The sequence below is a fragment of the Cornus florida genome, unplaced genomic scaffold (assembly GCF_030987335.1).
Source record: "Cornus florida cultivar Cherokee Brave unplaced genomic scaffold, ASM3098733v1 CherokeeBrave_3.0.0_Hap2_Chr04, whole genome shotgun sequence".
Lineage (NCBI taxonomy): Eukaryota > Viridiplantae > Streptophyta > Magnoliopsida > Cornales > Cornaceae > Cornus > Cornus florida.
This window is the reverse complement of record NW_026775574.1, coordinates 576,285-592,657: the sequence shown is the minus strand read 5'-3', so window position 1 is coordinate 592,657 and position 16,373 is coordinate 576,285. Positions and strand designations below refer to the sequence as shown.

The 16,373-nt window shown below is 37.4% G+C and overlaps 1 protein-coding gene across 1 annotated transcript; it reads left to right on the top strand.

Moving 5' to 3' along the window:
- Positions 1-350: 350 nt before the first annotated feature.
- Positions 351-1,606, top strand: LOC132305535 (cyclin-H1-1-like). Its single transcript, XM_059803166.1, has 5 exons — positions 351-439; positions 543-627; positions 857-945; positions 1,067-1,132; positions 1,448-1,606. Exons 1-5 carry the CDS (start codon positions 354-356, stop codon positions 1,449-1,451), a joined length of 330 nt encoding a protein of 109 aa, XP_059659149.1. The 5' UTR covers positions 351-353; the 3' UTR covers positions 1,452-1,606.
- Positions 1,607-16,373: the final 14,767 nt, after the last annotated feature.

The window sequence follows — 16,373 nt, the reverse complement described above, 5'->3', positions numbered from 1 at the left end:
TCCTTGATAGTGGCGTAGCCACATAAGGACAAGTGGGGGCATAACTCAGTTAAAAAAAGCCTGTATAGTTTTCTGGAAACAGTTTTTTGTTTTCTGAGTTCTTGAGAACTATTTTTAGAAAACTGAGCCAATCAGGCCCTAACTTTTGGAAATATTTTGCACAAAGTGACCGTTCTCATACTTGAATCTCTCTCTTCAAGCTTGTCAGCCCGAGCTTTTACCACTGCACCAAGCACTGACCCCTGATTTTAAAAATAGCCTAGGACTTTTGCTGGGGAACTTTCAGTTTTCAGATTTGGATTGTGGTTTGATACGATGGTCTGTTCTCTATTTAGTTTCATAGTTCCTATTATATGTGTCTCTCCATTAATTTGGTGCAGTTGGCATTGGCTGCTTTGCGCAAGTCAAATGAAGTTCATGGTGTTTTTGACTTTGAGAGGTTTGAATTGCTTCTGCAAGTATTTAACAAATTAATTTCTTGCAGCTCACCTACCTTTCTTGGCTAAAAAATTGTTTTGTTTTGTCAAATGATTTCTGTGCAGATATCTTGGGAGCATCCTCTCTCACCAGCATCCTGCACACACCATCTCAGAGCTCACTGTTCCTCTGAATGCCATTGATTTTTTGGTATGACTATATCAAGTCAATTGTAATTCAATTTAGTTATGATGCTTACTTCTTTTCTTCTTTTTCTTGGCTATATTATTCCTATTTTAACTCTGTTCTCTAAAAATAGTTCAGAAGAACAAGATATTTTAGCTGTTTCCAGAGAAACAGAAAGGCTTTTCTGAAATTTTGTTTTAGCTCAGTCAACCAAACATACCTACTTTTAACTTTTTGCTGGCTTTCATTATAGGCAAGTAAACTTGAGACCCCGACTGCTGCGGATATGAAGCATGTTGACCGGAAGCTCAAATCATGTCGGGATCCTGGCTCACATGACAAGTACTATATTTACACTTGACATATATAGAAGTAACCATTTTTGCTTATCACGTGTCTGTGTGTGTGTAGTAGTGATTATTGTTAATCCAATCTTCTCTCTCGTGATAATTCATTGATTCAGTAGTAAGAAACGGAAGCACAGGTCCAGAGAGAGTTCAAACGCAATGCATAACATGCCTTCAGCACTGTATGTTCTGCCACATAATTTTGGTTCTCTTACGTCTTACATAGTCTGGTTTTAATTTTTCATTTGGGTGCATCTCATTACCAGTTTTCACTAGGAATCAATAATGGTGCGACATCATGCTACCAGGGGTTGTACCTTTGTCACCTAGAAGCACATAAATTTTAGAAATTTTATCAGTTTTCCTTACTTTTGCTGTGATTTTATTTTGATGCAAATACAAGTCTCTTCTGACACGATGTGGCAAATTTGATGGGTGACCGGATCTTTTTTCAACTTGCGGTGATACTGATGTAATGTTTTTTTCTGTGCTTGCAGGTGAATAATGTATGTATACCTTTTTCTCCTGATGTTTGACAGGTTCTATATTGGAAATTCCATTCTAGGGAAGTAAACCTTGGTGTAATAGAATCATAAATCAGATAAGATAGTAAGGTTTTCTCTAATTTGAAGTAGGTATAAAACATTACACCTATACTTGCATCTATGAATTCAACAGTTAGGCGACATCGTGGTTATCCATGGAGGATCTGCTATATGTTCTTTCATTAATGCAGTTTTTCTGTAATTGGATATAATTTCCACCATATTCCCATTTTTTAACTCAGCAGCCAGTTTCTTTGTCAAATTAAGAGAGTTGTTAAAATTTTCATAAAATGAGTTGTTCACAAAATCATGTTTGGCATAACTCAGCACTTTTTTATGTTCCGGTTAAATGGGACAAGTGGCGATGGTGGGTTGTTGACTTGTTAAATTAAATGAACCAAGAGTCACAAAGAAGAGCAAAAATTAACAAATTCAGAACTATTAATAAATTCAGAACTTTTAATTCATTCTTTTTTATCACCTTTAGAAGGGAAGTGAATAAATTCATAATTGTTAAAAATCTAATACATTCAAAATTACTAATTCAATAATAAACAATTAGTCACAATTCAAAATTAAATAATAAACAATCAAAATTTAATAATATACAATCAGTCACAATTCAAAATTCAATCACCAAAATAATAATAATAATAATAATAATAATAATAATAATAAGAAAAAATAAATAAATTCATGTAATAAATTGATAAGACATAATTAAGAGTGGGTCATAGAATTGATAGTTTTTATGTTAGAAACTTCTAATTTGAATTGTATGATTATATTATATATATATATATATATATATATATATATATATAACATATCGGTCCTATATTTTTCTGATCTCACAAATTTAGGCCCGGATTTTTGTACACCCCTACCACTTTTATCCTTTCATTTCCATTTTCCAAACCATACCTCTTTCAAATCCTAATCCTTGAGTGATAATTATTCATAATTTACCCTTAAGTGATAATTATTCATAATTTTCAAACCGCCTAACTGTTTAAAAAAAATAATCTCAAATGGTCCTTAATTCCTAATTAACTTTTTAAGTGATAATTAATCATAATTTTCAAATTTCATGGTTTTCATGGTTATATATCAAAAAAATCAAATTTTATTTGATATATGAGTAAGTGAATATTAGGATGATATTTAAAAGAAAAAAATAAAAATAAATATTGAGATGATAATTATTGGATCTATATATATGTAATAAAATTTAAAGAAAAAAGAAAAGAAAGATCTCTAATAAATAAAAAAAAAAAAAAAAAAAATTTGAACTAAAAATCCCATCGATCCTAACTATGAAATAAATCAACGTCAAGAAGATCCCACGAGAAAGGCAGGTGTGACCATCCATCATGAAGATCAGATGAGAAAGGCAGGTGGGACAGTCCATGAATGGCAATTCTGTAGCTGCGGAGAACATCAGGGGTCTCAATGTTGACGTTGCTGATCCTGAGCGGGGCCGAGGCATGCACCACCAGATTCTTCCCCTCTTTCATGGTGGGCAACTCCGTCAACGGCGGTAGCCTCTCCAAATCAGAGGCGGTGAGCAACATGTTGGGCACGATGTGGAACCTCAAATTGCGAAGGTAGATATTGAAATTACAAGAATCGTGGAGGGAAGCGTCGTCGAGAGCGAACAACGTCATATTGTGAAGGCCCACTAGTTGATCGTACTCCCCCAGCAGCGCTACACTCAGCCTGCCATAACCGAGCGCCTGCAGACGCACCATCGCACTATTTAGCATCATCGCCATGGAATAAAGGAATGTCTCTGTCTCTGGGTACTGCTCAATATTGGGTCGCGGCTGATAAGGTACCAAAAACCGAGCACTTATCATTGATTGCTCGCACCGCGGGCACTGTGTGCATGGGTCCATGAATCCTTCTGTGGTTGAGATCGAGATCGAGATCGAGATCATGAAGATAAAGATGGATGCTATTGAAACAGCTTTAGCCATGTGTAGGTGTAACAATTTGTTTAACTAAAAAGCCAAAAAATAAAAAATGAAAATAAGACTCACTCAAATAAAAAAGAACAAGTATAATGCTTGTAGGTCCATGCTTCTATTTATATACAAAAACAAGATGAAATTATGGTAAGATTCTTTATGCTTGACCGTTATTTACATATAAAATTCACTCCATATACAATTCAAGTTTATTTCCTTCTACAATTCTTTCCATGTAGAATTTTTCCAATCCAAAACTTCTTTTCATTTAGGATTCTTTACTATATAGGAATTGATTAATCTTGGACCATCTAACCCGAGAACCTGTCACTAATATTTTTGGTAGAAAAATAATTAAAAAATACCTTATGAGGTTGCTTATTCTCTATTATATATACCCTAATATATAGGGAGACACTGAACAAGCCGTGACACTCTGAATATACATGGTTTGTTTGCTTTTAAGAACTCCTCCTCTTTTGGTAACACTTAGAATATATTCTATAACATGTTACTCTGTTTTGTTAGAATATGTTCTATAATTAATATATACATATAACATTACTTTATATGGTAGCTTTTTTAACCTACCCTTATTACCATATTTAACATTATCTAATATATATATATATATAACATTGGTAACGGTCTTAACTTACCCTTATTACCATATATAACATTATTTTATATGATAATGACTTGCTCTCCACACATTACCTTTCCTATATAAACCAACCGCCATGCAGTCTTCTCTCACACACATCAATACAATATAGAATTCTCTTTTATATCTAAGAGTAACAAATATGTTATCAATTTTACTTTTTATTTTGTTTTTTTACATCTATATTTATCTATGTACTAATATTAATTTTCATGTTATATCTATAATGAGTTTCAAATCCTTTCTTATTATAATACTCTTAAATTTTGGTATAACCTAAATAACTATAAATTCAAATAAATAGATTTTTAAAAATTGAGAACGTTTTTGTTACCAATAAAAAATTATTGCCCGACTTCATGTCTAACATAAACTCCCACCCTCTTCTTAGACCCCACGCCTAACACATTGAATAGTTGAAGATGATTATCCTTCAATACATAAGATTAAATGATATATTTTTGTGAAAAAAATGATAGTCAAAGGAGTTTATGAAATTTTCCATTTCTTTAATTAATAATGCCCAGAGGTTGATTTAATTAACAAACTAAACAATGAAATTCAGAATTACATGAAATCAAAAAGTGGATTAAAAACATGCACAGTACGCAACAGCACCAATCCATGACACTTTGTGGCTAGCTACTTTTGGAGATGAAATTTTGAAACCAAATTATATCAATTCATTCCTTTGCATCTTACTTTGAAGAAACATGCTTCAATAAAAAATAAAAATAAAAATAAAAAAAAACTGAAATCTCATTTGTGAATTTATGTTTATGTAATTTATTTTACAGTTTTTTAAGATGGATTTTGTTTTTTGATTTGGTGGAATATGTGAAATAAAATGGGTCTCTTCATTCATGAAGCTCTCTCGTATATACTTGTAATAGCATAAATTTACCATATAAATAACTCTTGAACAATTTGCCGGAAGGCTAAGTTGTTGTTGGTCGTCGAAAGCTTGCCGAGGTTGTCGGAAGCTTCAAGAGGGGTTTTAGTTCAGCCCTAGGTTTTGGGTATCATTATTTTTTGCAACCCTAATTGCTTCATAATGTGAATTTTCAACCCTAGATTTTTCTCAATGAGAGAGAAATGGAGATACGTTGCAATTTCAAAGTGACAAAATTAGAAATTAGTGACCAAAGTTCAAAAAAGAAAAATGTTATACTTTACTAATTTTAATTTGTGATTTTATCTTAAATTAGGTGGCTATTTATTTGTCTGTTTATTTGGCTACTTTGTGTATTTTAAAATTAATTTTTTAATAAAGGAAAGATCTTAATATAGGAAGGACCTAGAAAATATCTCCGTTTGGGATACTCTTTCTATTAAATCTATAAATAATTAAAACTAGAAGTTATAAATTTTTACCATAAATATTAGTACATAGATAAATAGAGCCTAATCTAGAACATGATTATGAAAAGACCAAAAGTTATTCATTATTATCCCCAAAATAGAGTCTAATCTAGAACATGATTACAAGGGAAGGCTTTATCATCTCCCTAGAGAAGGATTTAGTTACCCATAAGAACAAGGAATGAAGGAGAAGAAGCAAATCCACCCTCCATTTTCGTGCTAAAGCAAGCTAGAACTCCAAACCCTCAAGACTCACTCTTTCTCTCCCTAGAACTTAGCCAAAATGTGTTTTTTTCTAATACAAGCTTCCCCCCTTCTTTTGTAGACAAGATGTCTATCAAACCCCCCAAAAACCGAGGCCTATGTCCTCTCACAGCTTTTTGCCAACAACCCAATTAAGGAGGGAACAAAAATTGAGAGGTACAAGGAGCAAGTGGGTTTGCAATGTTCCTACGAGCGCTCGTAGGTCGCAGCACGAGCGCTCGTAGCTGTCTTAGGAAAATTCTTCTTGTTCGAGACCATGGACGAACGCTCGAAGAAGGAGTTACGAGCGCTCGTAGCTGCTTGAATTCCTACTACCTTGATTTGGAGCGCTCGAAGCTGAAGTAGGAGCACTCGAAGATGCCTTGGACCATTCTGCCTTGATTTGGAGGGCTTGTAGGTGTTACGAGCGCTCGTGTGACATGGAATAACACACTTGGATGCCGGACGAGTGCTCGAAGGTGGTGCTACGAGCGCTCGAAGATGCCTCAGATTGCATCTTCTGCTCCTTCTGCTTTGGACTTCTTCTTTTTGGAATTGGTACTGGCCCATTGAGAATCATATGCCCTCTTTTTCATCGTAGAAGGCTTCATGGACCTCCTTTAGCAGATTCTTCTCGGAAATCTCCGGATGCAACAACCCGGAATGACTTGATCTTTACAAAAAGCTTCAAAAACTTCCATCTTATTTCCAATTTGGAAGACAAACCTGAAAATACATAGAAACACGGAACTTGGAGAAAATCTATACAATTCAACCACTAATGGACCTAACTAAAACAAATAAGGGCGCTTGAATATGCAATATTCGGCGCTTATCATTGACTATCACCCGATTTCTTTAAAGGTTCCAGGAGAGGTCGGAGTTCAAAGGGGCTTGTGCAGGGACATCGCTTGAAGAAAAAAGTGTTCTTTCCCTCTTTTCACAAAAGATGGTCTAAAAAGGAGAAGCAGAAGTGGATTCTGAGTTCGTAGCTCGACTTTGGTTCGGGTATGTCTTTTATTTCGCATGATCATGCTCCTTTTCTCCTTTCTTCTTCCTCTTCTCACCCTAGTGGGGTGTCACGAAGGAGCTTGGGGCTGAAAAAGGGAGTGGTGTCTTCTGTTTCAAAATGCTTGTCCCCGGTTTTTGAAAGGGAGCCGGTGCCTGATTATGAGATAAGACATGGTGGAGACAGTGGTAATGGGCCAAAACCTCTCGGTTATGTGATGTTAGTAGTGAAGGAATTACTATGTGTGTGGGCTTGGATGTGAAGATCAAGATTGATGATGTTTCAGCTCCTGTGCTTTTGAACGACTTGAGGGCTCATCTTGTTTCGAAGGGTTCTCATATTGAGCAGAATAATCTGTTGGCAGATGAGATGTTTGGGACCCCTGTCACGCTCTGATTCCATTTTGTCACGACTCAAAAATTCTAATATAATCCTCAATTTATACAAATCCAAATACATCAAAATACACCCAGGATCATAAAAAAATACCCTCTTTTTATACAAAGTCATTTTCCTAAAAAAATAAACAAAAATTCTTCAAATAAAAAATAAATCCTGCAACGCCGACTCTTCACCCTAAGCCCGAAGCTAGCAATCCCCGTTCATCTTCGGTACCTAAAACTGGAGGGTGGTGAGACTGAAAGTCCCAATAGGAAAAATCATAACAAGAATTTCATAGAGTTTAACAAAACAGCTTCACGAAATATACATATTCATGTGACTATATAAACAAAATACATATGCATTTAATTAAAACATTTAATAAAAACCATTGAAGCAAAATCACCCCATGTCATTCAAGGTTAGAGAACCCTACACTGAAAAAGATTTTCCACACTGGATCACCAAGTCCTCAAACCTCTGGTCTCTTCTGCAACCTCTCGGCTCTCTCTCTGTACTCAAACTCTCGGCTCCTCTCTGTACTCAAACTCTTGGCTCCTCTCTGCAACTCTCGTCTCTCTATGTATTCCTCTAATTTTTCTCTTTTCTCTATCTCATTTTTATTTAGTGGCACAAACACACATTTAAATAGGCAATTCCACCGACTTCACCAAAAAAATCAGCCAACAAACCCACGTACACAATTCAAGCCCAAGTAAATCTTCACTTACTTTTCCAATACAAAATCTTCACTCCATCAGACCACCCACGTGAAGCTCAAGATTTTTGGCAAAATAAATCCTTGTGGGCTCCACCAAAATCATTACAATTTCCCCTTTTCAATTTTCTTTTCATTTCGGCCAGCCCACTTTTTTCTTTTTCCTTACGCCACCCACTTTCTTATCTCCATCATTATCAAACAAACAACAGTCAATCAACCACGTGAACAACCCATTTCTCTTTTCATTTTTTTTTTCCTTATCTTTATCAACACAGTCACCTTTTCTCCAACAAACCCATGTGCAACAATAGCCAAAGTCAAAAGTTGCCAAAAAGCTTCCAAGTGGGTCCCGCCCACTACCTTTCCAATCTTTTCTTTCTTTTCTCGACTGCAACACCTTTGCTTCTCTCTTCAGCAAACAAAACAATATATATATATATATATATATATATATATATATATATATATGATATATATATACATAAATGAAACAAAAACAAAATCCAACACATTATCTCCTCGTGGGCCCCGCGAATACATTACCAAAATTCTCTCTTTCATTCTCATCACTTCAGCGCCTTCTCCATCAGACACAAGCATATTATATATATATATATACACACAATGCACAAAACCAAAATTAAATAAAATAAATCACATGCAACCAAAGCCTATTTCAAACTCCTTCCTCTCTCATCCCTTTCCCATTAAATCAAGTGGATAAATCTCCAATTAATTCAATATTCAGTCTTAACAATTAAAAAATCATCATGAAATAAATATAAATTAAAATCCTAAAAATTTGGGTTATCACAATCTCCACCACTTAAAAAGAATTTCGTCCCCGAAATTCAGATCCAACAGTCTTCGTATACCCGAAAACACCAATATCCACAAAACCAAATCCATAAATCCCTACTCCAGGCAATGTGAGATACTGTGATATGTAGGACGTCGTGGTAGCTGTCAGTGCTAGTCACCCGCCCACACACTCCATAACTGTTGTGGTAGCTAGTCGATGCGTCACCCGCCCACTAAAAAAAAACAATAACAAACCCGGGCTACCTTCCCAACCACACTAACCAACCATCCCAGTAGCTGCAAGTGAACACCATCCGCCCACACACACCCGGCTATGAATGGTAGCTGACCAGTACTACACACTCGCCCACTCACACCCATCTACATCATCACTACACTCACACTTCCGGCTGGGTACAAGCTCTGATACCATTTTGTCACGCTCTGATACCATTTGTCGCGACCCAAAAATTCTAATAAAATCCTTAATTTATACAAATCCAAATACATCAAAATACACCCAGGATCATAAAAAAAATACCCTCTTTTTATACAAAGTCATTTTCCTCAAAAAATATACAAAAATTCTTCAAATAAAAAATTAAATCCTGCAACGCCGACTCTTCACCCTAAGCTCGAAGCTAGCAATCCCCGTTCATCTTCGGTACCTAAAACTGGAGGGTGGTGAGACTGAAAGTCCCAGTAGGAAAAATCATCACAAGAGTTTTATGGAAGTTTAACAAAACAGCTTCACAAAATATACATATTCATGTGAGTATATAGACAAAATACTTATGCATTTAATTAAAACATTTAATAAAAACCATTGAAGCAAAATCTCCCCATGCCATTCAAGGTATAGAAAACCCTACACTGAAAAAGATTTTCCACATTTGATCACCAAGTCCTCAAACCTCTGGCCTCCTCTGCAACCTCTCGGCTCTCTCTCTGTACTCAAACTCTCGGCTCCTCTCTGCAACTCTCGTCTCTCTCTGTATTCCTCTAATTTTTCTCTTTTTTCTATCTCATTTTTATTCAGTGGCACAAACACACATTTAAATAGGCAATTCCACCAACTTCACCAAAAAAATCAGCCAACAAACCCACGTGCACAATTCAAGCCCAAGTAAAACTTCACTTACTTTTCCAATACAAAATCTTCACTCCATCAGACCACCCACGTGAAGCTCAAGATTTTTGGCAAAATAAATCCTTGTGGGCTCCACCAAAATCATTACAATTTCCCCTTTTCAATTTTCTTCTCATTTTGGCCAGCCCACCTTTTTCTTTTCCTTCCGCCACCCACTTTCTTATCTCCATCATTATCAAACAAACGACAGTCAATCAACCACGTGAACAACCCATTTCTCTTTTCATTTTTTTTTTCCTTATCTTTATCAACACAGTCACCTTTTCTCCAACAAACCCATGTGCAACAATAACCAAAGTCAAAAGTTGCCAAAAAGCTTCCAAGTGGGTCCTACCCACTACCTTTCCAATCTTTTCTTTCTTTTCTCGGCTGGCAGGTTACAACACCTTTACTTCTCTCTTCAGCAAACAAAACAATATATATATATATATATATATATATATATATATATACACACACACACACACACACACATAAATGAAACAAAAACAAAATCCAACACATTATCTCCTCGTGGGCCCCGCGAATACATTACCAAAATTCTCTCTTTCATTCTCATCACTTCAGCATCTTCTCCATCAGACACAAGCATATTATATATATATATATATACACACACACACAATAAACAAAACCAAAATTAAATAAAATAAATCACATGCAACAAAACCTATTTCAAACTCCTTCCTCTCTCATCCCTTTCCCATTAAATCAAGTGGATAAATCTCCAATTAATTCAATATTCAATCTTAACAACTAAAAAATCATCATGAAAGAAATATAAATTAAAATCCTAAAAATTCAGGTTATCACAACCTCACTCTCTAGCTGCTCTCCAACCTTGTCATCTGTTGAGAATGGGGAGGATGGGTCGTGTTCCTCTGTTCATGGGGATTTGGGTATGGTTTTATGGAACGGATGTGAGTCTGATTTTGATTTGCTTACCCCTTTGGCTGTTGTTAGACCGGATGGGATTTTTGCGGAAGGAACTGGGTTTGATGCAGGGATAGCTGATTTGGAAGATGATTAGGTGAAGGAAAAAGGAGTTGAGGTAGGTTCCCTTTTGGGTGTTTCTTTTGAGGGTCGGATGGAGGAGGCAACAAGTTTATTCCTTGATGTTCTTAATGCTCAGTTTGCTGATAGAATGGGAAGTAGAAGGAGTATCCCAGTGGAGAGAGAGGGGAGGGGGGTTCCAAGCCCCTAGACTCTCGTTACTTATGAAAGAAGGAGGAGGGGGGCTAAGGAGAGGGCCAGTAGAAGGAGGGGTGAGACTGTCAACTCTACTGTTTCCCTATGAAGCTACAAATTCTTTCATGGAATGTCCGGGGTCTCAACGACCCAGCTAGAAGAAAAATGGTAAAATCGGTGATTCGGAAAACGGGTGGTCATGTTGTGTGTCTGCAAGAAACCAAGATTGCCTCGATGAAGGATGTGATTGCTCGAAGTTTGTGGGGAGGGAGATTTGTGGAGTGGTTTGCTTTGGATGCTATTGGCTCTTCGGGTGGTATCCTGATTATATGGGATAACTGGTGGATCTCTTTGTTGGACTCTCAAGTTAGGCTTTTCTCGGCGTCCTGTGTTCTGTCTATTGTGGAGGATGGTTTTCGTTGGGTTTTTTCTGGAGTCTATGGGCCTTCGGAGGAGTTGGGGGAGATTCGTAGGCGATGATCGCTGCCTTGGTGTATCGGGGGGGATTTCAATATTGTGCGTTCCCCTTTTGAGAGGTCGACAGGGGGCAGGTGGACGGCTGACATGATGTCCTTCTCAGAGTTTATTGATGCTTTTTGTTTGTTTGATTTGCCTTTGGTGGGTGGGCCTTTCACTTGGTCCAGTGGTCAATTTCCTCCTACTATTTCTCGTCTTGATAGATTCCTGTTGTCGAGTGATTGGGAGTAGAAGTTTTCTGATGTTGTTTAGGCCATATTGGCTCGCCCTTTGTCTGATCATGTTCCGTTGATGTTAGATTGTGGTGGGTTGCGTAGTAGAAGATCCCCTTTTAGATTTGAGAATATGTGACTTCGGGCTTAGGGTTTTCTAGTCAGGGTCTTTTGAAGGTTCCATTGAAGCTTAGGAGGGTGGCGTGTCAAGCAGAGTTTGCTGAGATCGCTGTTATGGAAGAGATTTCATGGAGACAGAAGTTTAGAGCTTTGTTGCTCAAGGAAGGTGACAATAACACTAAATTTTTTCATAGACTTGCCAATGTTCATAGAAGGGGCAATCACATTGGGAAGATTCGGGTGGATGGGGTGATGTTCAGTAAAGAGGAAGAGATTTGTAAGGGTTTTTCTTATTACTTTTCGAAGTTGTTCACTGAACCAGCTGGTTGGCGACCTTTGCTTAATGGGCTTCACTTTGACTCTATTTTGAGTGTGGAGTGCTCTGTTTTGGAAGAGCCATTTTCAGAAGAGGAAGTTTTTTATGCTTTGAAGAGCTGTAATGGGGATAAAGCCCCTAGTCCTGATGGTTTTTCTATGAGATTCCTTTTGGAGTGTTGGGAGGTGGTCCATGAGGAGGTGATGGGCTCTTTTCATACCTTCCATGTTCAGGACTCTTTTGAGAAAAGTTTGAATGCCACTTTTATTGCTCTTATTCCGAAGAAGGGAGAGGCAATAGATGTTCGGGATTTTTGCCCTATTAGTTTGGTGGGATGTTTTTACAAGTTGATTGCGAAACTCTTAGCCTCTAGGTTGAGGAAGGTTATGGATGGCGTCATTTCTGACTCTCAGAATGCCTTTGTGGGAGGTCGTCAGATTTTGGATTCAGTTCTTATTGCTAGTGAATGTGTGGATTCCCATTTGAGTAGCAGAGTTTCAGGTGTTCTTTGAAAGCTGGATATTGAAAAGGCGTATGACCATGTGAGTTAGAGCTTCCTTCTCTACTTACTAGAGAGGATGGGGTTTGGTGGGCGTTGGAGGAGATGGATTCTCTTCTGCATTTCTAGCGCTCGGTTCTCTGTCCTTATGAATGGAGCTCCGACGAATTTTTTCTCTAGCTCGAGGGGCTTGAGACAAGGGGAACCACTTTCTCCTTTCTTGTTCCTTTTTGTGATGGAGGCTCTTAGCAGATTACTGAAGAAGGCTGTGAAGTTGGGTTTTTTAAGAGGTTTTCAGGTGGGCAGGGATGTTGCTAGTCAACTGGAGATTCCCATTTGATGTTTGCGGATGATACTCTAGTGCTTTGTGATGCGAACGTGTCCCAGTTGAGATATTTGAGATGCGTTTTGATTTGGTTCCAAGTTGTTTCTGGTCTTAAGGTGAATGTTGGCAAGAGCCTTCTTGTGCCTGTTGGGGATGTTCCTGAGATTGAGATGTTTGCTCAGATCCTTGGATGTTGCACTGGCTCTTTTCCCATTTCTTACTTAGGATTGCCTTTGGGAGGCCCTTCGAGATGTGTGGGGAGCTGGGATCCAGTTGTGGATAGATTCGAGAGGAGGTTGGTGGGTTGGAAAAAGCAGTACCTTTCCAAGGGGTTTGGGTTACTCTGATTAAGAGCACCCTTTCTAGCCCTCCTACTTATTTCATCTCTCTGTTTCAGATTCCTTCTTCAGTGGTTAGGAGAATTGAGAGATTGCAGTGCAACTTTCTTTTGGGGGGGGGGGGGGGGGGGAGGAGAGGAGTTCAAGTATCATCTGGTTCGGTGGGAGCATGTGTGTCGTCTAATTTAGAATGGAGGCTTAGGGTTAAGGAGGTTGTTGCCTTTAAATAAGGCTCTCCTTGGTAAATGGCTCTGGAGGTTTGGGATTGAGAGGCATTGGCTTTGGAGGAGAGTTATTGCAAGCAAGTTTGGGGAAAGCAGTGGTGGGTGGTGCTCTCTTGAGTTGCGTGGTCCAAAGGGGGGTGGGGGTTTGGACTTACATTCGGAGGGGTTGGGATGATTTCTGCAAGCATGTTCGTTTTCGGATCAAGGATGGTAGGAGGATCAATTTTTGGAAGGATCTTTGGTGTGGGGAGCTTCCTCTTGCTCTCGCTTTCCCACGGCTCTATAGGATTGCTTCTCACTGACAGGCCATGGTGGTTGACTGTTATCACCTTGATAACGGGAGACTGACTTAGGATGTTCAGTTCAGGAGACACTTTCAGGATTGGGAGATTGAGGATGTTTCTCATTTTTTGGAGCTTCTGTATAGCCAGGTGATCACTTTTGGTGAGTTGGATTGTTGGTTCTGGGTTCCTAACTTGCAGGGTCGTTTCGAGGTTAGGTCCTTTTTCAGGTGCTTTCCGGTTGTTTTCGAAGACCCTTTCCTCTGGAAGTCTATTTGGTGTTCTAAGGCTCCCTTCAAGGTCGCCTTCTTTGCTTGGACTTCCGTCCTGGGTAAGATTTTAACCCAGGATAATTTGAGGAGGAGAAATCAGGTGATGGTTAATTATTGTTATATGTGCTTGTGTGATGAGTTGACAGTTGATCACCTTCTTTTACATTGCAGCATGGCCAGAGACTCTTGGGATTTGATGCTTGGATTATTTGGGGTCAATTGGGTTATGTCTTGTTCCTCTAGAGGGTTGATTGAGGCTTGGAGAGGCGTCTCTGTTGGGGCTCTCATTCAGGATGCTTGGAGGGCTACGCCTCTTTGTATTTGGTGGTGTATTTGGCTCGAGAGAAATAGGAGATATTTTGATGGAAAAAAGAAACCTATTTCTGTGCTTAAGTTCTCTATTATTTTCACTCTTTTTTGTTGGGTCTCAGGGAGAGATTATAGATTTACGAAGGAGATTATTGTTTTTTTGGCCTCTTTGAAGGACTAAGGCGCCATTTGGCCCTTTTGTTTCTTTGGGTTCTGCTCCCCTTTTGAATGTTTTCAATAAAATCTTACTTATAAAAAAAAAAAAAGATATCCACGTGCCAACTTGAGGGGGAGTGTTAGCATATATGATAGCCACTATTTATGGAATGACTTACCATATTAACATAGATTTGCTTATGCATATGTTAGCATATATGATAGCCATGATTTATGGAATGACTTACCATATTAGCAGAGATTTGATTTAGATTTGATTTAATTTATTTTCTTGTAATATGAGTATGTGCTCTTCTTTTATCTATAAATGCTAGAGTTATGAATGAGTGATTGATATCATTCAAGCCTTTACATATTATTAAATCTCATTCAAACATTTTACATATTTCTCTTTTCTTTCTTCTTTTTATATTTCTACTCCTTCACTACCTCATTTTTTTTTTCTTGGTCCATATTTTCGTTGCAATTATAATAAACCAGTCTAGTATTTCTATATCTTTGATTTATTTTCCAGTTATTACAAAATTACAATACTTAGGAGTTAGAGGTTTGATTCTGGTGATGGCACAAGATTTAATCACTTGAAATTTGTCATTATTCATCACTGATTTATCTTGTCTATTCCAGTATATGTAATGAATCCACTGAGTCTCTCATCCCTGTTCTGTTAATATTCTGATGGAGGAAACTCTTAATGAACACCTGAATCAATTAAGCGGATAAACTCATAAATCAGCTTATGTAGGAAACTTCCGAATGACTGGCATCATTTTTTCCTTTTTCTCAAGTAATATCATCCTGAAATGATTCTGCTTATCGGACTGTATTCAGCAGTGACTTTTTTTCTTCCAAGTTTATGAAGCTAGGCGTGCTCTATAATTATCTTTACTCTCCTTTGTTTGAATACGTAGTAAAGTTTTATAACTGATTTGAAATACAGTTCTGCATTTATTGATGAACACTAATTTTATTTATTTATTTTTGCTTATGCAGCTACTGTGCGTAAGAAGATCCAAGATGAAATAGATTGTATAACTGGGAAGTCTAAGCAAATCTCTAATATTCCAATTCACTTGAGCATACATTCTCCAAATGGTTTGTATTCACTCTGCTCTTATCTAGTACCCAAGTCTTGGTTCGTATCACCGAACAGTAATGTTATACTGAATATTTGAACTATATCTGTTTAATGTATATTCTTCTTTTATATCTTCATCTGATACTTGCGATGGTATCTGCAACTCAAATGAATGTGCTTTATCCCTTTATGGGTCATCTACAAAAATCTTATTTTGCCACTCTCTTTATTCTAGGGCCATATGTCCTTTTGAGCCATGTCATTTTTTCCTCCTTTTTTCCCTGCTCAGTAATCAACCATGTTATTCCTCACTGCTCCAATCCATGTTCTTTTTGTTTTTTCCTTCATACTTGTAACACCCACAACATGGACAATGCAACTTCTTTTCTTGCGGATGCAACCACTTATATGATCATGTTTGCATGAATCTTGTTTCATTTGAAAATACTGATGTTCTTTTCTGTTCCTTCCCTTGTCATGTTACTGAAGCATGTATTCCATTAAGGCTGTTGGTGTTCTTTCACATTTATTTATCATGTCTTTGCCGTGGATGTAGGCCTGTTCTCCTATAGAGCTACACAATTCTTTCTACTGCAGTAACTTCTACATAATAAGTCTTTTACCCCTCAGGGTAGTCTGATATTATTTCAAGGAGTTATGTACTAGAGTTTGTCAATTCTCTTAAGTTGTGTGCCTTTAAAATTAACAAACAATTTTTTTGGAGAAGACAGTACAATGTGATATTGCTGAGATCACAATTA